This window comes from Salvelinus alpinus, chromosome 35 (assembly GCF_045679555.1).
Source record: "Salvelinus alpinus chromosome 35, SLU_Salpinus.1, whole genome shotgun sequence".
Classification (NCBI taxonomy): Eukaryota; Metazoa; Chordata; class Actinopteri; order Salmoniformes; family Salmonidae; genus Salvelinus; species Salvelinus alpinus.
In genome coordinates this window covers 12,347,228-12,371,073 of record NC_092120.1, presented here as the reverse complement: position 1 = coordinate 12,371,073, position 23,846 = coordinate 12,347,228, and the positions used below count along the sequence as shown (strand labels likewise).

General features: G+C 42.9%; 2 protein-coding genes and 1 long non-coding RNA gene across 5 annotated transcripts; 2 read left to right on the top strand and 1 right to left on the bottom strand.

Moving 5' to 3' along the window:
• The first annotated feature begins 1,046 nt into the window (after positions 1 to 1,046).
• LOC139564541 (tropomodulin-4-like) lies at positions 1,047 to 11,753 on the top strand. 2 transcript variants are annotated; one of them, XM_071384137.1, is made up of 10 exons: positions 1,047 to 1,159; positions 5,703 to 5,883; positions 6,386 to 6,542; positions 7,134 to 7,256; positions 9,790 to 9,882; positions 9,993 to 10,123; positions 10,274 to 10,381; positions 10,507 to 10,650; positions 10,890 to 11,034; positions 11,334 to 11,753. In XM_071384137.1, exons 2-10 carry the CDS (start codon positions 5,776 to 5,778, stop codon positions 11,354 to 11,356), a joined length of 1,032 nt encoding a protein of 343 aa, XP_071240238.1. In that variant the 5' UTR covers positions 1,047 to 1,159; positions 5,703 to 5,775; the 3' UTR covers positions 11,357 to 11,753. The 2 variants fall into 2 exon arrangements, with proteins under 2 accessions (XP_071240238.1, XP_071240239.1); XM_071384138.1 differs by lacking the exon at positions 1,047 to 1,159 and adding an exon at positions 2,256 to 3,858.
• Positions 11,737 to 19,835, bottom strand: LOC139564544 (uncharacterized). 2 transcript variants are annotated; one of them, XR_011672770.1, is made up of 6 exons: positions 19,700 to 19,835; positions 14,356 to 14,510; positions 14,103 to 14,232; positions 13,892 to 14,000; positions 13,654 to 13,789; positions 11,737 to 13,367 (listed from the first exon to the last, which is right to left on the bottom strand). It is a non-coding gene; the product is annotated as an uncharacterized lncRNA (long non-coding RNA). The 2 variants fall into 2 exon arrangements; XR_011672769.1 differs by lacking the exon at positions 19,700 to 19,835 and adding an exon at positions 18,962 to 19,098.
• LOC139564542 (lysM and putative peptidoglycan-binding domain-containing protein 1-like) lies at positions 19,717 to 22,620 on the top strand. The gene is made up of 3 exons (XM_071384139.1): positions 19,717 to 19,899; positions 20,096 to 20,421; positions 21,544 to 22,620. The coding sequence occupies exons 1-3, from the start codon at positions 19,717 to 19,719 to the stop codon at positions 21,728 to 21,730; spliced, it is 696 nt and encodes a 231-aa protein (XP_071240240.1). The 3' UTR covers positions 21,731 to 22,620.
• The last annotated feature ends 1,226 nt before the right edge of the window (positions 22,621 to 23,846 follow it).

Here is a 23,846-nt window from a genome sequence, read left to right as displayed (position 1 = left end):
AGTCATGAATCATTAGGACACACTCAACTTTGAGTATGTGCTGCCACCGTGTGGGCATTTGTTAGACTGTCTCGTGCACCTGATATTAAACCTGCTGTACTGAATACAGTTTATAGAGGCGCAATTAAATCTTACAGATAGGCCCAGTGCAGTTCTTGGTGCTTAGCACACAGTTCCTCACAGTGAAGAAAACATGCATCAACAAAGAGAATAAATCAAAGAACTTGGGAGAAAGGATGGCAAGGAATATATCTACATAAGGGAAGAGATAAAGCCTGTAGTGACAGTTATTAGAACCCAGGTCTAAAATCCTTATCCTGTCCCTTAATCTCTTCCTAAAAATATCAACTGACCGTCACACTGACCCCTAGAGCTACTTTGTGAAGCTTGCATTAACCCAAACATGTAACCTGTTCACTAACGCTTAGGTAGCCAACCCCTTGGGGACATGCTCCTCCATGTCATGTTCTGTTTGTTTCAGGTCACTGGAAGTTCACAGTTTAGGTCACCCCAGTGTTGGTCAATAAGATGGACTCATCTGATGACCCTATTGGACAAGGAGGCCCCTCTGATACTCAAATCACATGTTGTCGCTAAATGTGGTAGCCTAGCCTAGCATATTATTAAAGTGGAGTCTGGGCGGGAGATGTCGAGTAAAGGTACGATAGGAATTATGAATACCACAGAGTACCACTGTATACTGTCTTAACCTGATAAACTGTAGTTACAACTTTTGTCAGAGATTCAGAAAGCACCAGTAGATGTCACTGTTACCTACTACACTTGGTTGGCTCTGTATTAGTTGAGGCACTGATTAGCACATTGGCATCACTCAACCCCCTCCCTTCATGTGTCTCCCTCTCTCTCTCTCTTTCTCTCTCTCTCTCCCCCCCCCTCTACTTAGTGATTCACAGTCACTCTTGCAAAGCCAGAATAATAAAATGCTGACCTCTCAAAGTGCTGCCAGTATCCCTGTCTCAGCATAGAAGGCTGGACAGCAAGAGAGGGGAGGGGGAGATAGGAGAAGGGAATGGAGGGGAGGGGGGGTATAGAAAAAAGAAAACCGGTGGGAGGGGATAGAAAAAAGAGAAACGCCATTCTCGGGTTCCAACAGCAGGCTTTGCCTTGTAGAGGGCTCCAGCACTGCAACTCTGTGAAGGTAGGTGGGAGGATGCTTCTCTCTCAACTGTGGGGATACCGTTGGCATGAGGGTGGCCCTTTCTTTAATCTCTCTCTCTCTGTGTCTGCTTGGGGCTAAGCTTTACCCAATGTGCATGTGTCTGTGTGTGAGAGACTGTGTCAGGGACAGAAAAGTTAGGGAGACGAGTTTGTGAATATAGTTTGACAGCATTAGAATTGAACGACTTTATTGCAGGTTCATTTCATCCAACATTGGGTTTATGTTGGTATTGCTTGAATACTTAACTTTGACTGTAGAAGTTGGTGTGTTGGTCTTCTAATTGCCTTGGATTATTTTGGCCACGACTTTGACAGTTGACAGTTGGTCATTTCCAATGGGAGTCCAGTGCTCTGATGAAGGTTGACTGACCAAAAGCTCAGCCACAATTAAACACATTTGCATCTGACTGGAAATATGCAGAGACGTTTTCCTATTTCTCCTATGGGAGTCCAGTGAAACCCTAAGCTAAAGTATTGTCACTCAATTGAAGATCTTTTTCTGGTATGCTGGGGTTAAGTCATCTCATAGCTGTCCATCGCTCTACACTTTTGTGGTGTTGTCTCAGGGGATGGTAGATTTAAGGGGTCGTCCCTCAACCCCACTCCCAGCTAACTTCACTGCAACACATGACGTTTGAATAGCTGTGTTGGCTGGATCAAGTCGTCTTTAGGGCCAGTTGCAGCTGATTTGTGCTAAAGTCTTTAAAACAGGCACAAAATGTGTTTATTCACCGTGGACAACGATGTGGAGTTACGGCAGCTTAGAGACGCATGGAGCTGAATTACAATGTCCTTGTATTGCTGTAAAGATATATTCCCACCTATTAGATAGGTCTTACTATTTTCTGAACAGTTGCTTGTACTTGAAAAGCAATTCTACTTGCATTCAGGCTATGACAACTTCAATATTGATGTGTTGTCATCAAAACATTGTAGTTATGGTGAATGGCAAATACCATGGAAGCCAAGAACATATGTTCATACAATGTAGATGAGAACAGTTTCCTCAGCTAAATAAAAATATGAGCATTAACATTTTTCAGGTACATTTGCCTCTTTTTCCTCCCACAATTCAGTGGAACAACAACCCTTCCATGTTGGACAGTAGACGATATTCTCAGACAAGTTGTTTTAAGTCCTCCAAGTGGAACTCCAGTGTGGGGTGAATGCTGCAACCAAAGCCGGGAAAGATTTACACCGTTGGAAGTAGCTGACCTGTGACGCTAAAATTAAGCTGCGGTTGATTTGGAATTTTACACAATAATGTGAAATATTTTGACCTGTCAACCAGAGTGACTCACAGCTTTGACACTTTGGGCAATCTCTCTAATGATCTTTCCAGTATCACCCAAGTCATGTGGCTTGTCCGAACACTGTACGAACAGTCACTTTTGACTGTACAACAAGACAGTTGTTTTGTATGAGTTGTTGTAACTTTGTACCTCTCAGAGACTTGGACTTTGTAGGATATTGAACTTGGAGTGGACATCACCATACAGCTTATGGATGCTTCATTTTGTCCCAAGGCTCCACAAGCTTTTAGTGGACCTGCACAAAGTAGCTGAGATTACAAAGTGGGAGTGAGCGTTGTCAGAACCAGATGCCACCAGTGGAAAAAGCAGAGCCTCTCCAACACAACAGCATGTGACATCATGGCCACCATGCCATGCAGTTGATGGGAAATTAACATAAAGCCATGATGAATATAAGGGGATGCACCAGCTTGGTGGTCCCCACTCCTCTCAACAGATGTGCTCCGAGTGGCTATCTGTGCAGCCAGGTGTCAATTTTCTGAAGTTTTGATTGGCTGAACCAGAGGTCCCCCGGAGCGGCACAGGTCGCTGGGATTTTGCTAACCAACTCCTCAGATGGTTAGCGGCCACAACTAAGATAAAGCTGCTTGAAGTGGTATGTTGTTAAGTAATGTGTAGCGATTAAATAACTACCTTTACCAAGAAAATCTCTTAGCCAGGCATAACCCAGGTGCAGGGAATGGTTGAGATTCCAGATTGAAAGAACTGTCCAGCTGGCTTTGACAGGTGACACTGTTCCCCTCAGATACTAGGTTGGTTCCCATAGGAACCCAATGAGAATACTATGGACAGGTGTGTGCGCACTACTTTCCAGTCTGACGTCTCCCAGGAATATGAAACGTGCTCATTAAATCACGAATTCTGTATGTTTAAAAGCGCATTAAAATCACATAATGAATCAAAACATGGCATTCTGCCTCTTGAACACTTATCAAGCACATTTGTCAGAAGGCTTTTTAAGGTTTCAGATAGAACACTTGTTGTGCTGAAACGGTATAGTCTCATTCATACACAGTAAAACCTCTGCACTTGGTAGTGTTGTATACTGAGGCAAGGATGTTGTAAAACTCAGAGCGATGGTTCATGCGGCCTATTTATTCAAACAAACCTCATGGGCTCAAGGGCTTTGGTGCAGTTGAATCAGGAGATTCATGTTTGGATGTCGCCCCATTGTGTTACACCTGAATGTAGCTCAATGAAGTTATACGTTTGTCCTCATCTGTCCATACAAATGAGAAAAGGAGAAAGCCGTGCTGCTTTTGCATCCAGTCAAGTCCAAGTTGTTCCTGCAGTGTGCAAGAGAACAAACAAAATGCCGATGCTTCTCGGCACTACGCCTTCATCAGGGAAACACATGAACTAAAAGGTACATACAGTTGTTTGCTCCATTAATACTTCCATCTTTTTACACACTCAGCTGTTTGATCCAGTGTTTGTGTCATTGGCTTAACACATTAGAGCTGCACTGTGCTGACGAGGTGTCCCCTCCACTGAACACAAACATACATGGACACATGCCGTCGTCACACACAAAAACACTTCACACACAATATTTCTGTGGTAATGGTATGTTTTACTGTAATTCTATGATAACTCACTAATTACGACATGGCAACACACACACGTGCACACACACAACCACACGTGCACACACACACGCACGCACGCACGCACGCACGCACGCACGCACGCACGCACGCACGCACGCACGCACGCACGCACACACACACACACACACACACACACACACACACACACACACACAAAGGGTATTGTCATCCCCAGAGCATTATTTACAGGTAGACTAAGCATTCTGTGAATGCAGTCTATTCGTTAGTCACAAGGTGTGTAGGTGTGTGTTTGCAATAAGTCACAAGATGTGTGTGTGGCCACTCTAATAACGTTTGACATTGTAACTTGATCTAGGGCTGCAAAGCACACCACTGTTACCTTTGCAGAAAGGAACAAGGTTAGAGACCACAACAATCAGCTGCTAATGGGCTTGTTCAACACTCAGGACATTGATTTCCTATTGATGGATGAATTAGGTTTTCTGTTATTGACTTGGGGTGTTAAATTGCCAATCACTGACTTGAGCTTGTCAGTAACACTTGAATAGCTCTCATAGAACTGTTTCGGTTTCATTGGTAGACTTACGGTTCCTCACATAAAGGTCCAAGTTTGTGTTTTATTTACCATGTAAGTGGTCAGGGTCAACAATTAGAGTCAATTCTGAAAACATTTCCTAAAAAGACTAATATGAAATGGAATGTGGATTTAAAATTGAAAATGTAAATAGCTTTGACCCTACACTTGATAGGTGCGTTAGTCATACCTATGAGTCACCTGTTTTGCCAGAGGTATATACAGTATGATATTGTTGTTGTATTATCTCCACTGAAAGCCAAGGCTTTGTGTTTGTTACATGGTTGAGCTCATCTCTCGCTTGAAACTGACCTCCGGTCTGTGTTGTGTCTCTATCTGGGCTTGTCCACCGGTGGGTGTAGAGGGAATACGGGTGGGGCCGCTAGCGGGTGTCAGCCAGTGATAAATAAGGGAACACACCCCTCTGCTCCGCTGTCCTCGCCTCTGTAACTCTAAACCCCTAGCTCACCACATTGGAACTAAGAATAGCAAAGAAGCTGCACTCTCTCTCCCTCTCCTTCACGTTTTCTTTCCTTCTCCCTTGCTCTCTCCCTCTCCCTCTCCCTTGCTCTCTCCCTCTCCCTCTCCCTCTCCCTCTCCCTCTCCATAGCTTCAGTTCTATAGGAGTGTGTTCATTTCAGTTCAGTTTCCGGAGGGAAAAGGAGTGCTCAGTTCAAATGTTGCAGTGTTTGTGCATTGTAGCAGTGCTTATTTGTGCATTCATGTGTACTGCAGGGTTCTCCAGTGAAATGTGTGTTGATCACTGGAAATACAGTTATTATTACCATCATACCCTCATACAGGCAACACTGTGGACTGGCAACAATAATACTCAATGGAGATCATAAGTTGCTCACGAGACACAGTTAATGAGTTAAGTAGTTAAGTAGTTGGTGTGCTTAAGTCCTAGCTACCCAGGTTCTGTCACACTGGCTAGTCCTAACAGGACACCAACACATAGTATCCTCCACTGTTATTATCAGAGGTCATATCTGTCAAGAGCTGTCCAATCTGTATCCCTGTCTCACAAGTGCATCCTCTCCTTTCTCTTGCCTCTCCCCACAGATTGGAGAGGCTGAACCCCAGGGGTGTGTGGTGTGTTTGTGACCCTAGCTAGGAGCCCAGCCAGCCTGCAGACATGTCGAAAAGCGACCCCCGGGACATCGACGAGGATGCCATCCTCAAAGGGATGAGTCCTGAGGAGATAGAGGCGCTGGAGTGTGAGCTGCTGGAGATGGACCCCGAGGTACTGAGGGCCCCAGAGGGCCCCTGGTGACAAAAAAAAGAGAATTCATTGAAGAAAAGATACTTCCAGCACACAATATATGGGCATGGGGGAAGCCTTTAGGACTCAAAGACTGAGGAATGCACAAGGCTCATAGTATAATAATAATAATATACCATTTAGCAGACGCTTTCCATCCAAACGCAACTTAGTCATCCATGCATACATTTTACATGTGGGTGGCCCTGGAACCGAACCCACAATCCTGGCGTACCTTGCACAACAGATTCACTGATATACACAGAACACAATCCCCATGTTATCTTGTTCTCTGACATTGTAAGACCTACTTAGGAATGTCCTGGAGATTACGTAGCTTTATACTGTAGTCATAAATCGTTTAAATCCATTTTCCAACATCTAAAACAACAGTCTCACACAACCAGTTACTAGAACCCCAGAGGATTCAGAACTCTTTGTACAATGTCCACATGCCCTCTGACCCCTACTGTTTCTGTCCCAGAATGCCATCCTGCCAGCCGGGTACCGCCAGCGTGACCAGACCAAGAAGACCCCAACGGGGGCGTTTGACCGTGACGCCCTGCTGGATCACTTAGAGAAAACAGCTCTGGAGCACGAGGACAGAGACGACCTGGTGCCTTTTACTGGCGAGAAGAAAGGTACGGTACACTACTGAACAGCACTATTGACTCCACTACTCCACACTACACCGGGGGGGGGGGGGCTCTTACATGAGTGGCTTTTGGGTCCCGACCCACAGTTTCAGAACCACTGCTTTAAACTGAAAAAGAATCCAACGTTTTGAACTTTATAAATAAGTAATGGTAAGTGATGACTTAAAAGTGTAATTTTAGCTGTTTGTGTAACATTGATATGGAAATGAGATGCATACAATTATACAATAGAAAATGTAGTTTATTGGAGTTTATTCACAAAGCCCATATAAACCAGGGTTTTCTTAGTGTTTTCAGAAACAATCCAAATATTTTTTTTTACCAAAACACAGACAAATCCACTGTAAGGGGCATATTACAATCATGGCATGTTTATAGTCTCAAAGAATGTTATATGATACAAGATACTTACTGAGAGAACAAAGATTTCCCCCTCGACTGTACCAAACAAACACGTGTGCTATACAGTCTGCTCATGACCCCTTGGATACTAGTTGCCCTGACAGTCCCTCTGTATGTGTGTCTTTCTCTCTACTTCTCTCCTTCTTCTCTCTCTCTCTCTCTGTCCCTCTCCAGGGAGAGCGTTTGTTCCTAAGGAGGGCCATGGAAAGATCCCCGACCATGAGCAGATCACCCTGGAGCCTGAGCTGGAGGAGGCTCTGAAGAATGCCACAGACGCTGAGATGTGTGACATCGCAGGTGAGAATCTATAATTTTTTAAAACATTGTTTGTCATTTAGCAGATGCTCTTATCCAGAGCGACTTACAGGAACAATTAGGGTTAAGTGCCTTGCTCAAAGGCACATCATCAGATTTTTCACCTAGTCAGCTCAGGGATTCCAACCAGCTACCTTTCTGTTACCTGGCCCAACCGCTAGGCTACCTGCCGCCCTATCCCTCTGTGTCCTTACATTGTTTCAATGTGATGTTGCCCAATACTCCCAGCCGGTAGATAGAACATTGTGGCCCCGCCCACCTTAGGGGAAAAAAGCTCATGGTTACCCCATTGGCTCACAGCCAGCCCTGTGTATTGGGACCCAATTGTTTACAGTGACCCTGGCCTATTTGATTATTTTGTCATAGACCCATATTATTCCATTGCTCATTGATCCATAGTATTATTGTTCCAGTGCTTCACAGACCCACTCCCACACATAGAGACATGCAGAGACATAGGATGTGGGACATGGCATGGGGGGGGCTCCAATTCCATGCGCTCAGCAGAAACACGAAAATAAGCTGGCCAAGAGCCACCAAAAGAAGGGAGGAATGGAAAGAGGGATGGGGAGGGAGTCAAAGACTTGTCTGTTGGGTAAAGCTACTATATAAATTTATACCAAACAAGAGGCAACCTTGTTTTAATGGTAATTAATTGAATCAACAAGTTTTCATTTTTTTCATATTTACCCCAATGGAGATGTGAAATGAGTTCAGTTCAGCTTGAACATGTGTTCCACTGATATGTTGGTCTCATGCGGTCAACTACAGTACCAACCCGATTTGTTGGTTGTTTTTACACTCACTGTGCTTACTTCATAACAACGCCTAACAAGGACTTCATCATTTACTGCATCTGTGCTCTCAGACATTGTTTTCAAAACAACAGAATGATTTATGGTTCAATTTGATATAGGTGATTTTCACCCAAAAAACACACAGTACAGTTTTTGTTTCCAAATGATATCTAATTCGATGAGAATTCACGTCTCATCCTCTTTTAAGCTACACAACCATATGAGACCATAACACCCTTATGCATATATCATTCAGAGTATGGCCCAGAACAAACACTGTTTATCACAATAGTTAAATCCCCCATCCGTATCCACCCACTGTGCAGGGGAGCCAGGCCTGCCTCAGTCCGAGGGGCAGGCCTCCTAACTGCTTTTCCTTTAATGGCAGAGCCACCGCCACAGAGCATAGGCGTCTGGAAAGTGACAGTGGGGGAGTTTGGGGAGTGGAACTGTATGTCCACATAGATTAGCCTGTCATTAACCCCCTCATTGAGAACACAGTTTTGACCCTGGAGGGAGTCCAGATGATGATTAAACTTTCGTTAGCCTCTGTCACTCTTTTGTTTGGGGCTGGATCTGAGTCCACAATAGCATAGCTGCCTGGCCGGCTCCACCAGCAGCAAGGGAGGGAGACCTCAGTCAGTAGAGATTTCATTGATGCTTTTTACTCTTAATAATACTGATGGTATTTTGGGAATTGTTGTCATTATTGAGAGGCTGGGTTGTACTGTAAAGCTACTGTAGAGTCAAGCCGGGTGACATTGGCGCATTTTGCACCAGACCAGCTGTCTCTGGATCCCTCTCTTCTCACAAGGCCTTCCCTCCCATAATTCCCAGCCTGCCCCAGGTCGGAGCCTGGGGCCGGTGGGGGGGTTTGCTGTCACAGCAGTTGGTGTGTGACACAGTTTGGTGGCGAGGGGCCGCCTGTAATGAGACTGGGAGAGGCATTCAAAGTGCTGCCCTCTGCTGGAGATTTGAGCAAAGCAACAGCAGCACCAGTCTATATTTTTAGGAGCCCATTGTTCTACGTCCTATGTCCCATCTTGTAAAATTAGCAGTGCTAAGCTAACTCACCGGCATATTTGGAATTCAAAGTACTCGTCCCCAATACAATGGCCTCTGTCTATGTATGCATCTAAATGAGGGGCCGAATAACCATTCATTACGTGTTGGCCCATTTTCAGCTAGAATAACATTGGGCTTGGTGTGTCTGCATGGCTCACATTAATGTTTGGTGTCATAACGTCCTTAGGGCCTGGAGGCACTGAGATTAGAGACAGGGACTGCAGCTCTCTCTGTAAGAACGGAGGAAAGGCTACAATGTCCTTATCTGGTCAAGCAGACACACAGAGTAGGCACGTGCATAACATGGTAAATACTGTACCTAGTATTCTCATGATACAATGTACTGCACAGTGTTGGGTGTATACTGTAAATGTACATTTCAGTTGTTGAAATAGATACACCTCTCTACATGAAGATATGTAGAGTATAATTGAGATTGGGAGACGTGCCTGTCAAAACAATGCCCTCATAAATAATTGCAGTCACATACACTCTCAGTTTAGTTATAATGAAGGCCTTGTGATTACTTACTGGGACAATAACATGCTAAAGGTCTCAGCTGACAGCGACCATTAATTATGTTGAACTGAGGAAATATTACTGGATGGTGAATGAGAGTTACAGATATATAAATCAGTCCCATTTCTTTGCAGCTATTCTGGGAATGTACACACTGATGAGCAACAAGCAGTACTACGACGCCTTGGGCACCACTGGTACCATCGCCAACACAGAGGGCATCAACAGTACGTATGAAGAGGTTGACCAGCAGAGCAGAACATACCTACTATGGTATTCAGTATATTACATGTTTAGGAAATTCTTACACTAACCTGTGATACTCCTGTGCTTTTAGGTGTAGTAAAACCAGATGCATTCAAGATCTTCCCAGACGAGCCCCCCAACCCCACAAACGTGGAGGAGACCCTTCAGCTGATCCAGAAAAACGACAGCAGCCTGTTTGATGTCAACCTCAACAACATCAAGGTGAAGCCAGTGGGCTTTAGATCCTATGGTCTGAACATACAGTGATCAATTCTACAATGGAGGATGAGATCCCTTGATGGTAGCGTGTAGCCTCGTGTGTTATGGCATACTGAATCAGCATAAAGTGAATGATGTCTGTCTGTCCTGTAGGACATTCCCATCCCAACACTGAAAGAGATCTTTGAGGCGATGAAGGGCAACACTCATGTGGAGTTTCTGAGCATTGCCGCTACCCGTAGCAACGACCCCGTGGCCTATGTGAGTACATCCTTCTCCCGCAGACTAGCCACAAATAATCCTAATTTTCACATCCTTATTGTAATTTTCACCTCTTACTAATGAATGTGCCTCTAGTAACATAAGTGCGGATGTGTGTGAACCAGGCTGTTGCTGAGATGCTCCAGGAGAACACCACTCTGCAGAGTCTTAACATCGAGTCCAACTTCATCACCTGCGAGGGCATGAATGCCATCGTCAAGGCCATGGCCAACAACACCACACTGACCGAGATCAAGATCGACAACCAGGTCAGACACCCATACAGAAAGTATGCTGTAGTATGAATACATACATTTGAATAGTGCTACATACTGTATGTATGCTGTATAAACAACTGAATATAAAACAAATTCCTTATGAGTTCCTCAAGAGACATGAAAAGACTTTGGAGAGAGAAAAAACAATGATAAACATAACAAGACAATGCTATGATTGTATTGTGTGGTTATTGAAGTCCTTTTCATCCTTTAACCCACCCCACTCCTAGAGACAGAAACTGGGGGACTCCTGTGAGATGGAGATTGCCACCATGTTGGAGAACAACTCCAGCATCGTAAAGATCGGCTACCACTTCACCCAGCAGGGGCCTCGGGCTAGAGCAGCCATCGCCATCACCAGGAACAACGACATGAGTGAGTGTCTGGAGAATGCATGCATACGGTCAATTATTGTATTTCAGTTGTGCTTCATCTGACATGGTCAATGTTAAAGCTCTTGACATTCTTCCTGTTAGGGTTTTTGTGACGAGGCTGTCATAATACCCTCAGAAAGTGGCAATAATTCTGAGATAATGACAGATTACATTTCAGTTCATGTTTAGTCCTAGGGTGTTCTGCATGTTCGACCTGTTACTGACGTATTTCAGCTTTCGGATGACCCTTGACAATGCACTCTGGCTGACTCATATCGTTCCTTTTCTTTCTCTATCCAGTTCGCCAACAGAGAGTAAGATAAGACGAGAGTGGAGCAACAAGATTGTGCTCTCAAGCCGTGAGCCTATCAACTCAGCCCCTTGGACCTAACAACTCTAAAAACTGCCATTGACAGCTTTGCGCTAGCTTTGTCAATGGGGCGCAACAAACCTTTACAACCCCTCTGTGCCTCATCACAAGTCCGGTGTTAATTTCTATTTCTGTGTCCAAGCATTTCATTTACCACAGCTTTTTGTAGACCATCGAATTCATCATAAAATAATACATAGGTCACATCGTTGTAAAGTGTCCTTTATGCTTCTAGAGTACGCCATGATAATACTCAGAAAATGGAGGTGATAAAACTCCTACATGGTAGTGGTGCTATATCTAGGAAAAGAAAATCTGTAAATACTTTAAATAAACGTTTAAATAATGAATTGTTTTAATGGGCTGAATGTGATATTTTTGCCATTTCATCACATCATGTGAACATACATAACATTCAACATCCATAATGTTTATGGTTCAAAATTCAGAGCTGACACAATGTACAAGAGTACACTGTGTGCTCCGAGATGAGAATTGTAACTGTTCAATACCTCATTGAGCCCGCCGGATCCCCCTAACCCCAACCTATTTTTACCCCCCTCTATTGGGTATGTAACCTAGTCCTCTGGGCTTGAGTTACCCTGCTCAGAATATACCAACTTTTAAAGGGTCTGAAGGGGAGGGGGCACCCATATGCACCCAAGGAGATTCATGAACCCTCACCAAACAGCTGCTAACCTCTGAGGATTTTCACAGCATTGGAGTGGCTCCAATTTCCAAGTACACATTCATTTTATACCTGTATTAAGCAATGCGTTTTGATTATCATGCTCAATTTAAGCAACCTTCAGAATTTCTTGTAAAGAAATGGCACAGGGACCAGGCTTGTAATGACTTAAGGTCAGTATTGTCATACCAGATGCCATTCCCGGGGTTATTTATTACCCTTTGTTCATTCAGCCACAGTAAAATGCATGTGTATTTATAGTTATGTAGGGTACCATGCAAGGTATTTAGTGACTGACCTGGTATACAGTTCTAAGTTAAGTGGTGCTTTATTTTACTCCCTTGTATCTGGGTTATTAAAACAGACATGGTTAGCAGTGGAGGACAATTGTTTTGTTTAGTCATCTAAAAGTAAAATGATAGAATCAACATGACTTATTGCATTGACAATTTAACTCCATAACATCATCAGTCTTGATGACACATAAGACAGTTGAGCTCCTGTGTCGATGCAGTCAACAAACATTCCAAACGTCTTGTGGCAGTCACGCAATGAGCTCACAAATAATGATCAGGTACTCAGTTTGCCACATTTTAAAGTCATCATTTTAAACTAACGCACGTTAAGTCCGCACGCTTCCTTTCTCTAGGGAGGGGGGTTATCCAATATATAGAGTGGTCTAGGGGTGAGCCACAAATGAGAACCTTCTGAAGAATGTTAACCGGTGGTTACACTACCAAGATTAGCAGTAATATTGTCCTATCTGCTGATGATTTATGGTAAGCTCACAGCTTAGCCTTAACAGGGGAAGTGATGGACCTAAATAAACTGGGCGAATGGAATAACACAAAGGGTGCTGAGAATCGTTCCCCTTCCCACCCCTCGCAGGGTGACAACAGTCAAAGCATTGTCTCAAGCACCAATGCGTCTACCCTGAGATAGGGTAAACAAAGGAAGCATGGAGACAGTTCAAGATGTTCTAGTGCTGCTCTTATAGTGTTGTCATTACCGCAACAGAGTGCCATTCATAATTGTTGAGTCAACAGATGTATGTCCAAATGGGACCTTTGTGTCAGCGGCAGGGTTTGAGGAAAGGGCTAGGGATTGTGGGAAGGTGGTGGTGTTGAGGTCTGGTCACTGCTGCTCAACTGGTCAGCCCTCTGTTGAGTCAGTGGGGGGAGAGGATGGGAGGGATGAGGGTTCCTCTTCATCGGAATCAAATTCCACATTCTCATCCTTTACCCCCTGGTCACTCCTGTCCTGCAGCCATCCCGCACTGAGGCAGAAAGTGAAAGAGCGAGGTGGTAGAAAAGTTAAGATGGCATACTGAACTCTAGGTGGTGAACTTACATAACTGCAGCCTTCACATTTGAAAAACAACTAAATTGAATAACGATGTCACACTACCCTGCTAATGTTCACATGGGGAAAGGCAAGTTTAATAAACTATTCAAAACAACACTTAAAATATGCATGAAGCCAGTGAGAAATTGGAATCAACTGACAAATGCAGATTAGCGGTGACGCTGAATGAGAGTCAAGACTTTCTAGGTACACAGTACCTTTTCAATTTAAGGTAATGCTCCATCTCGCTCCTCCTTTGAGCTGTCAAAGGTTCTGACTCCTAGGTCGCCGTTGTCTGAGACTCCTTCTTACACACTTCCTTATTTCTCCCGATTAGACACGATCCCTGATTGACTAGTGAGGATGAATGGCAATGAACAAAAGGGTTAGCGGTGGAGACCAATCATTATAGATTTGTAATATGACAATGTTATTTGCAATAAATCTAGACTTTACCTGCTGTATTACTGTTGGAACTGGGTAATGACATGATGTCTTATCATTGTCTCCACTGACATTTGATGTGGTGATGATAGTCTTGTGCTGGAGGGGCTGATGTCACAGTCTGGAATGGAACACAGTCCGGAACTAGTACTTAGTACTGGAAATACATTTTTAAAAATATCAATGAAAATGTGATTGTAATAACGTGTAGGGTACTACTCACAATAACATATCACTTTCAGCATAGAGTACCAGGTCTTTTTCTGTCAACTGTTGTATGGCACAGTCTTCAGTAAGGCGTGGTGGGTGAGTTTACGTGTCTGTGTCAACAGGGGGGCAGAACTAGAGGGTTCCTATGGGGAAAACAAAAAACAACATGACGCATAGTCAACACTCCAGTTTACACTAGTCTAAAGCCTCAGGTTTACAAAGACAAAATATTTCACTGAGTAACTTAGCTAGTTATATAGCTTTACCTGTCGGCTATCTTCAGCTCGAACATAGTTTTCATGGTTTCGTTTAGATGTCTAATTTTTCAGTTGAGTTCTTTCCATAAAACCACTTCATCCCTGGCACAGAAAGGATTCGTGTAGGCACATTCAGCTTTCACAGATGGTTTTGATATAGCTTCCTGTTTGGTAAAATAATGTATCATTCATATGTACCACCTTCAAGATGTCTTTTCCCCTTCCTGTGTAATGTCAGCATGTCAACTGTATCAACAACAGGGCGGTATGAACACACAAGGCAGGTGTATCTTGAAAGGGAATTAGGAAAAATACAGATGCTCATGAGAAGTGCTTGCTCTGCCAAATGAAAACAACAGTAAGATCTGGGTAAGGATTCATTCCAGTTGACAGCAATGATAACGGTGTGGTGCCGAAAATCTCCCCCCTGCCAGACTTGCTAGTTGAGATTTCTGATCACGTTAGGCTGCGTTTAATTTTTTTTTTTAATGTTGGTTTGATCTTGGGGGAGGCACTAGACTCACCTAGTGCTACTCATTGGACCCTATGATCACTCGGCTACACATGCCTCTCCCTAATGTCAATATGCCTTGTCTATTGCTCTTTTGGTTAGTGATTATTGTCTTATTTCACTGTAGATAGCCCTTTTGTCTCACCCCCACACATGCGGTGACCTCACCTGGCTTAATTGGTGCCGCTAGAGACAAAACCTCTCATTTTCACTCAATGCCTAGGTTTACCTCCACTGTACTCACATCCTACCATACCCTTGTCTGTACATTATGCCTTCCGAACGCACTAGATTACCAGTTATTTTAGCCTTTAGCCATACTCTTATCCTACTCCTCCTCTGTTCCTTGGGTGATGTGGAGGTTAACCCAGGCCCTGCAGCCCCCAGCAACACTCCCATTCCCCAGGCGCTCTCATTTGTTGACTTCTGTAACCATAAAAGCCTTGGTTTCATGCCTGTTAACATTAGAAGCCTCCTCCCTAAGTTTGTTTTATTCACTGCTTTAGCACACTCCGCCAACCCTGATGTCCTATCCGTGTCTGAATCCTGGCTTAGGAAGGCCACCAAAAATCCTGAAATTTCCATTCCCAACTACAACATTTTCAGACAAGATAGAACTTGCAATCTACTGCAGAGATAGCCTGCAGAGTTCTGTCATACTATCCAGGTCTGTGCCCAAACAATTCGAGCTTCCACTTTTAAAAATCCACCTTTTCAGAAACAAGTCTCTCACCGTTGCCACTTGTTATAGACCCCCCTCAGCTCCCAGCTGTGCCCTGGACACCATATGTGAATTGATTGCCCCCCCCCCATCTATCTTCAGAGTTCGTACTGTTAGGTGACCTAAACTGGGACATGCTTAACACCCCAGCCATCCTACATTCTAAGCTAGATGCCCTCAATCTCACACAAATAATCAAGGAACCTACCAGGTACAACCCTAAATCCGTAACCATGGGCACCATCATAGATATCATCCTGACCAACCTGCCCTCTAAATACACCTCTGCTGTCTTCAACCAGGATCTCAGCGATCACTGCCTCATTGCCTGCGTCCGTAATGGGTCCGCGGTCAAACGACCACTCCTCATCACATTCAAACGCTCCCTAAAACACTTCGTGAGAGCAGGCCTTTCTAATTGACCTGGCCCAGGTATCCTGGAAGGATATTGACCTCATCCCATAAGTAGAGGATGCCTGGTTGCTTTTTAAACGTGCTTTCCTCACCATCTTAAATAAGCATGCCCCATTCAAAAAACGTACAATTAAGAACAGATATAGCCCTTAGTTCACCCCAGACTTGACTAACCTTGACCAGCACAAAAACATCCTGTGGCATTCTGCATTAGCATTGAATAGCCCCCGCGATATGCAACTTTCAGGGAAGTCAGGAACCAATATACAGTCAGTTAGGAAAGCTAAGGCTAGGTTTTTCAAACAGAAATTTGCATCCTGTAGCACTAATTCCAAAACATTTTGGGACACTGTAAAGTCCATGGTGAATAAGAGCACCTCCTCCCAGCTGCCCACTGCACTGAGGCTAGGAAACACTGTCACCACCGATAAATCTACGATAGTTGATAATTTCAATAAGCATTTTTCTACGGCTGGCCATGCTTTCCACCTGGCTACCCCTACCCCGGCCAACAGCTCTGCACCCCCGCAGCAACTTGCCCAAGCCCCCCCTGCTTCTCCTTCACCCAAATCCAGACAGCTGATTTTCTGAAAGAGCTGCAAAATCTGGATCCTTACAAATCAGCTGGGCTAGATAAATTATAAGCTGAAATTGTTGCAACCCCTATTACTAGCCTGTTCAACCTCTCTTTCGTATTGTCTGAGATCCCCAAAGATTGGAAAGCTGCCGCAGTCATCCCCCTCTTCAAAGGGGGAGACACTCTAGACCCAAACTGTTACAGACCTATATCCATCCTGCCCTGCCTTTCTAAAATCTTCAAAAGCCAAGTTAACAAAACAGATCACCGACCATTTCGAATCCCACCGTACCTTCTTCACTATGCAATCTGGTTTCCGAGCTGGTCATGGGTGCACCTCAGCCACGCTCAAGGTCCTAAACAATATCATAACCGCCATTGATAAAAGACAGTACTGTGCAGCCGTCTTCATCGACCTGGCCAAGACTTTCGACTCTGTCAATCACCGCATTCTTATCGGCAGACTCAATAGCCTTGGCTTCTCAAATGACTGCCTCGCCTGGTTCACCAACTACTTCTCAGATAGAGTTCAGTGTGTCAAATCGGAGGGCCTGTTGTCCGGAACTCTGGCAGTCTCTATGGGGGTGCCACAGGGTTCAATTCTCAGGCCGACTCTTTTCTCTGTATATATCAATGATGTGGCTGGTGATTCTCTGATCCACCTCTACGCAGATGACACCATTCTGTATACATCTGGCCCTTCTTTGGACATTGTGTTAACAAACCTCCAAACGAGCTTCAATGCCATACAACACTCCTTCCGTGGCCTCCAACTGCTTTTAAATACAAGTAAAACTAAATGCATGCTCTTCAACTGATTGCTTCCCGCACCCGCCCACCCGACTAACATCACTACTCTGGACGGTTCTGACCTAGAATATGTGGACAACTACAAATACCTAGGTGTCTGGTTAGACTGTAAACTCTCCTTCCAGACTCACATTAAGCATCTCCAATCCAAAATTAAATCTAGAATCGGCTTCCTATTTCGCAACAAAGCCTCCTTCACTCATGCTGCCAAACATACCCTGGTAAAACTGACTATCCTACCGATCCTTGACTTTGGCGATGTCATTTAGAAAATAGCCTCCTACACTCTACTCAGCAAACTGGATGTAGTCTATCACAGTGCCATCCATTTTGTCACCAAAGCCCCCATATACTTCCCACCACTGCGACCTGTATGCTCTCATTGGCTGGCCCTCGCTACATATTCGTTGCCAAACCCACAGGCTCCAGGTCATCTATAAGTCTTTGCTAGGTAAAGCCCTGCCTTATCTCAGCTCACTGGTCACCATACCAACACCCACCCGTAGCACACGCCCCAGCAGGTATATTTCACTGGTCATCCCCAAAGCCAACACTTCCTTTGGCTGCCTTTCCTTCCAGTTCTCTGCTGCCAATGACTGTAACAAATTGCAAAAATCACTGAAGCTGTAGACTTACATCTCCCTCTCTAACTTTAAGCATCAGCTGTCAGAACAGCTTACCGATCACTGTACCTGTACACAGCCAATCTGTAAATAGCACACCCAACTACCTCATCCCGATATTGTTATTTATCTTCCTGTTCTTTTGCACCCCAGTATCTCTACTTGAACATCATCATCTGCACATCTATCACTCCAGTGTTAATGCTAAATTGTAATTATTTCACCTCTATGGCCTATGTATTTCCTTACCTCTCTAATCTTCTACATTTGCACACACTATACATAGATGTTTCTATTGTGTTATTGACTTTACGTTTGTTTATGTGTAACTCTGTGTTGTTTTTGTCGCACTGCTTTGCTTTATCTTGGCCAGGTCACAGTTGTAAATGAGAACTTGTTCTCAACTGGCCTAACTGGTTAAATAAAGGTTAAATAAAAAATAAATAAAAATAGTAATGTCTGCAGTTTTCAGTTTGGCTATTTGTTTCAAGCATATTAGTCTATAAATAAATCTCTTTGCCAAAATGTGTAATCTCTCCCATGTCTTATTTGAATGTTTATTGCTTGCCTACATTTTCCTCCCTCCTCTATTTTAATATAACACACATACATTAATTATTCATTTCAGTTGCCTATCCTGACCTGAAGTTTGTTCTATATAAAGTATTTAACTCAGATGTGTGCCACAGAAAGTATTTGACTCTAGCCACAAAATTAAGGAAATTAAAAGGGGGGGGGGGGGGGGGCTATTTTCTTGCCTGCTGAAATCCCCCCTCTCTATCTTGGGACTGTAAGGCCTGGCACACTTCATAATCATTTTTTGTAGATCATGTTGACCAGTAGTGTGTGCCACAGAAAGTAATTGACTCTAGCCACAAAATCATGGAATTTTGGGAGGGTTCTGGCGGGGGGGAGAGGATTCTGGCGGGGGGTGATTTTCGGCACAACAGGTACTTCACCTTCCATTTTTCATCAAGGCTGCCTCATCCTCTGGAATGAAAATAGGAGATCTGCAACACGCCGTTTCTGGGAAATAAACTATTAACGTTAGCTACCTACGTTAACTAACTAGCTAGTTAAAATGACAAACGTGTCCGTTTCGCATGTAGCTAGCAAGCTAAAGTACAAATTGATTTCTGTGTAAGTAACAACTAGTAAAATGACTCGCCTTGAGGATATTCGATTGACTCTGATCATTGCCCTCTATTTTAAACGACATTTAGAATAATAGGTTTAGCTAAATATATTTGTTAGTAAGGTCCATCCTTATTTGCGAATCGCTAGCTAGCTATTACAAACATCTTCAAAACCGTTTGTAAATCTAGCTACTTCCTGCTTTCAGTGAGGAATTATGGGACTTGGTCATACCACGGCAGCCATGGAAACTGACAGATGACTGAATACATTTTTCCTATGGCAAGATTTTGTATAGAAGCTAACTAACTAGCTAGTCGACGAGATAAGGTAAACTATCTACATGCACTTAAACTCATGTTATTATTAGCTAGCTGCCACCTCCATACAATAACGATGATACAGGTTTTCTAGCTGTATAATCGCATGGTAGGCAATTTAGCTAGCTGGCAAACTATAGTAACTAGTATAGCCAGTAACGTAAACTGGTTTACGCTAGCTAACGTTATTGCTAACTTAGCAAGTCAATAGGGGGGCTAGATAACGAACAGCAGTTAGCTTGCCAGTTGTAAGCTCAACCATGTTCCACGGGGAACGGGCTCTTCTTTCAACGGGTGGAGCCGGTCTACTCCCCGTGAACCGCACGAGATCATACGGCAGTCTTGTACAATCCAACCTTTCTCCGGTACGACAAAGACGAATTGAACACCAAGTTCAGCCAGGAGAGACGTTGCAAGGACTCGCGTTGAAATATGGAGTATCTGTGAGTAGCTAGACATTGGCATTGTCATTCTTCCAAAATGTTTGAGTATTTGAAATGTTGCCCCAGCACACATCCTGTCAAGGAGGAGTTTTAACTGCATGACAATTTAAATGGCCAATTTGTGGACTTATGCTATGGTGATAAATGTGTTTACCTTCATAAACCCAGATCTTCTGCAATTTTCTCTTTTTAACAGATGGAACAAATCAAAAGAGCAAATAGACTGTACACGAATGACTCAATATTCCTAAAGAAGTATCTTTCTATCCCTGTGCTGTCAGACTACAACAGTGATGCTAATATTGGGGTAGATGTGACTGAGGAGGACTCAGGCCAAGTACAGGACAGTACAAGTAAAAAAGGCTCTACTCAAAATGGGAAGCCAGTGAACAATTCTGAAAAGACACAAGAAGAAGAAGGTACATCAGAACTTTCTCCAATGAATTTCTTGAAAAGGATGGATCGTATGATCAGCCAGTCCAAGCAAGCAGCTGTGAAAAGATGCCAAGAGGGAGAGAAACGGTAAATTCACCCAGATAACTTCATAACTTTGTATTATTCTGTCCTGTCATAAATTAGTGGTCAGTCTAGTTTATGATGCACTATGCAAAATCGCTCCACCATTTTCTAGTTGCAAAAAATCTAATAGTTTGCCTAATTTCAGATTGTGACAAAACAAGCAAGTATAGTGTGGAGAATCATTGTACCATCTAAATCGCTGTGAAATGCCTTTTCCATAACCAAAAATATTGTTTTCAACTGTTTGAAGATGGTGTACAAAACCGAAAGAAAAAATATGCAAAAACGATCTGAAGAAAAGGAAGCATAGAAATAGCTCACATAGCACAGGTACCGCTTTTTAGACTTGCATTCAATGAGAATGACAGATCTATAACACAAATTTCTATGTGTAATTGGTCGGTCGCCCAAAAATTACATATTGCAGCTTTAACTTTGATGAAATGCTAATATCCATTTAAACGAGTAGGGTGTCAATGTGATGATGTCATGACATCAGTAGCATGTTATTATGTCAAGGGTTCCCAAACTTTTTTGGCCCTCGACCCCATTTTGAAATAAAAATGTTTGCCACCCCACCATGTAAAAAGGGTATGTAATCAACGGCCAATGTTTCTTTTTTTAAATTGTGACTAAGACAGTCTATTACAAATCAGTCTGACAGTTCTTTTGACAGTATTTCAATCTGAAGGAAGTATGGTTTGAAGTGACAGAAATGCAACAGAAAGGTATTGGGAAGTTCAGAAGATGATCTGGCAATATTTTTGTATGATCTTCTGTGTAAAAAAAAGTCTGATTTAGTTCCTGGTCTTGTCCACTCTATTAATTATTCCAATGCAGCATTGTGGTCATTCTAGAAGGAAACAAAGTCTTGTCTTTGAGTGATGGGGTCATAACATTTTTAAGCTTAAACGGTTCAAAAGATGGAGACATATTTGTAGGAAGAAAACAGAAACCGTTCTGTTAATTGCATCAAATGGCAACGGCAATTTAAAACAAATGTATTTACATTTTTCTCGCGACCCCATAGTTTGGGAAACACTGTATTATGTGCTTAGCTCTTCATATAATGCTTGATTTTGTCAAGGTTCTGTTTATTTCACCTGTTGGGGTTTTCCATCACAGTTTGACGTCTTTGGAAGGAGCTTGTACCAGCAAGACAACAGACCGTCGATTTACAAGGTCAAACAGTGCCACGGTCGTCACCTCTCCCAGAATGCATCAGCAAGCCATACTTGGTGCAGTGCCCCTCACCATCACCAAATGCACCAAGAAACTGAGAGAAAGAGAGGATGAGATCTTTGAGTTGTGATTTCATTGCTTCTGTCAGGCAGATCATGGGACACATGGTACTAATGCAAAAATCAAAGGGATTGACGTCCAAGCTAATCTGGCATTACAGATTTAGGAGAGTTCTTATTTTCACTGATGAGTAACTTGCTGCTCTATGGACTTGGTAGTTGAAAGTTGATCGTTAGCACTGTTGATATAATTGTTTTTCTGACAGGGTGAGTTTCATTTTGACATATAAGAATACTTCTTATTAGGCAAGTAATTAACTACTACCAAGTTATTTAAAGTTGTAGTACATTGATTACGTTGCCATGTCCAGAACAGCACTGGCTGGTTGTCCATTTATTACACAAAACGAGAGTCAGAATGTGGTACTTTGAGTTGTGTTTGTATGTTAGTGTGATCATATAACTATCCAAATTATGCTTGGCCACAGGCGCTAGATCATGTGAGTTATGCTACCTTGTAGTGTCTTATGCAATGTCAAAAATGTGAAAAATATGCAAGTCTTAGAGAACAATAGAAGTTGACTCTAAATGTTTTATTTATTATTGAAACCAATGTGAGTTGGTATAGCCTAGTCTTCATTGGGTGTTTGTTACAATTATGCAATGATGTACATATTTATTTTTAGAAGAATACTGAGCATTGCACTTTCATTTTCTAATCTTGGCACTAGGTTGTAGTCAGTGGTAAGGTTGCCTTGGTATTTCATTTAATTTTGCCAACCAACTGTATTGTTACAGTACTGAATTGGCCATACTCAATCAAAGTGAGGAACTTGTTGTTTCTCCTTGCTATTTCAATGAAAGGCAGAACGATATTCCTCTGGTATGGTTTCCTTTTTGTTTCACACTGTAAACTTTTCTGCTGTTTAAATAAATCCAGAGGTGTAGTTTCGAAGTACAATATATATTTTTATTTTGCCTTAGTTATTTCAGAAGCATCTGTCCTGGTTACTGGTTTTATGTGATGTTACTGTTAATTCACTAGTTTGTCCCTTTTTTACCCAGGTATTTCCATTTAGCTAACCACCTACAGTACCAGTCAAAAGATTGGACACATCTACTCATTCCAGGGATTTTCATTATTTTTTATCTTTTTTACATTGTGGAATAATAGTGAAGACATAAAAACTATGAAATAACACACATGGAATCATGTAGTAACCAAAAAAGAGTTAAACAAATCGAAATATATTCTATATTTGAGATTCTTCAAAGTAGCCACCCTTTGCCTTGATGACAGCGTTGCACACTCTTGGCATTCTCTCAACCAGCTTCATGAGGTAGTCACCTGGAATGCATTTCAATTAACAGGTGTGCCTTGTTAAAAATGTATTTATGGAATTTCTTTCCTTAATGCGTTTGGGCCAGTCAATGGACATTGACCGGTGGAAATCTGTCCTATGGTCTGATGAGTCCAAATTTGAGATTTTTGCTTCCTACTGCCATGTCTTTGTGAGATGCAGAGTAGGTGAACGGATGATCTCCGCATGTGTGGTTCCCACCGTGAAGCATATAGGAGGAGCTGTGATGGTGTGGGGGTGCTTTGCTAGTGACACTGTCGTGATTAATTTAGAATTCAAGGCACACTTAACCAGCATGGCTACCACAGTATTCTGCAGCGATACACCATCCCATCTGGTTTCCGCTTAGTGGGACTATCATTTGTTTTTCAACAGGACAATGACCCAACACACCTCCAGGCTGTGTAAGGACTATTTGGCCAAGAAGGAGAGTGATGGAGTGCTACATCAGATGACCTGGCCTCCACAATCACCCAACCTCAACCCAATTGAGATGGTTTGTGATGAGTTGGACCGCAGATTGAAGGAAAAGCCGCAAACAAGTGCTCAGCATATGTGGGATGTCCTTCAAGTCTGTTGGAAAATCATTCCTCAGGAAGCTGGTTGAGAGAATGCCAAAAGTGTGCAAAGCTGTCATCAATGCAAAGGGTGGCTACTTTGAAGAATCTAAAATATCATATATTTTAATTTAACACTTTTGTTTTTGATTCCATATGTATTATTTCATAGTTTTGATGCCTTCAATATTATTCTACAATGTAGAAAATAGTAAAAATAAAGAAAAACCCTTGAATAAGTAGGTGTGTCCAAATCTTTTACTGGTTGT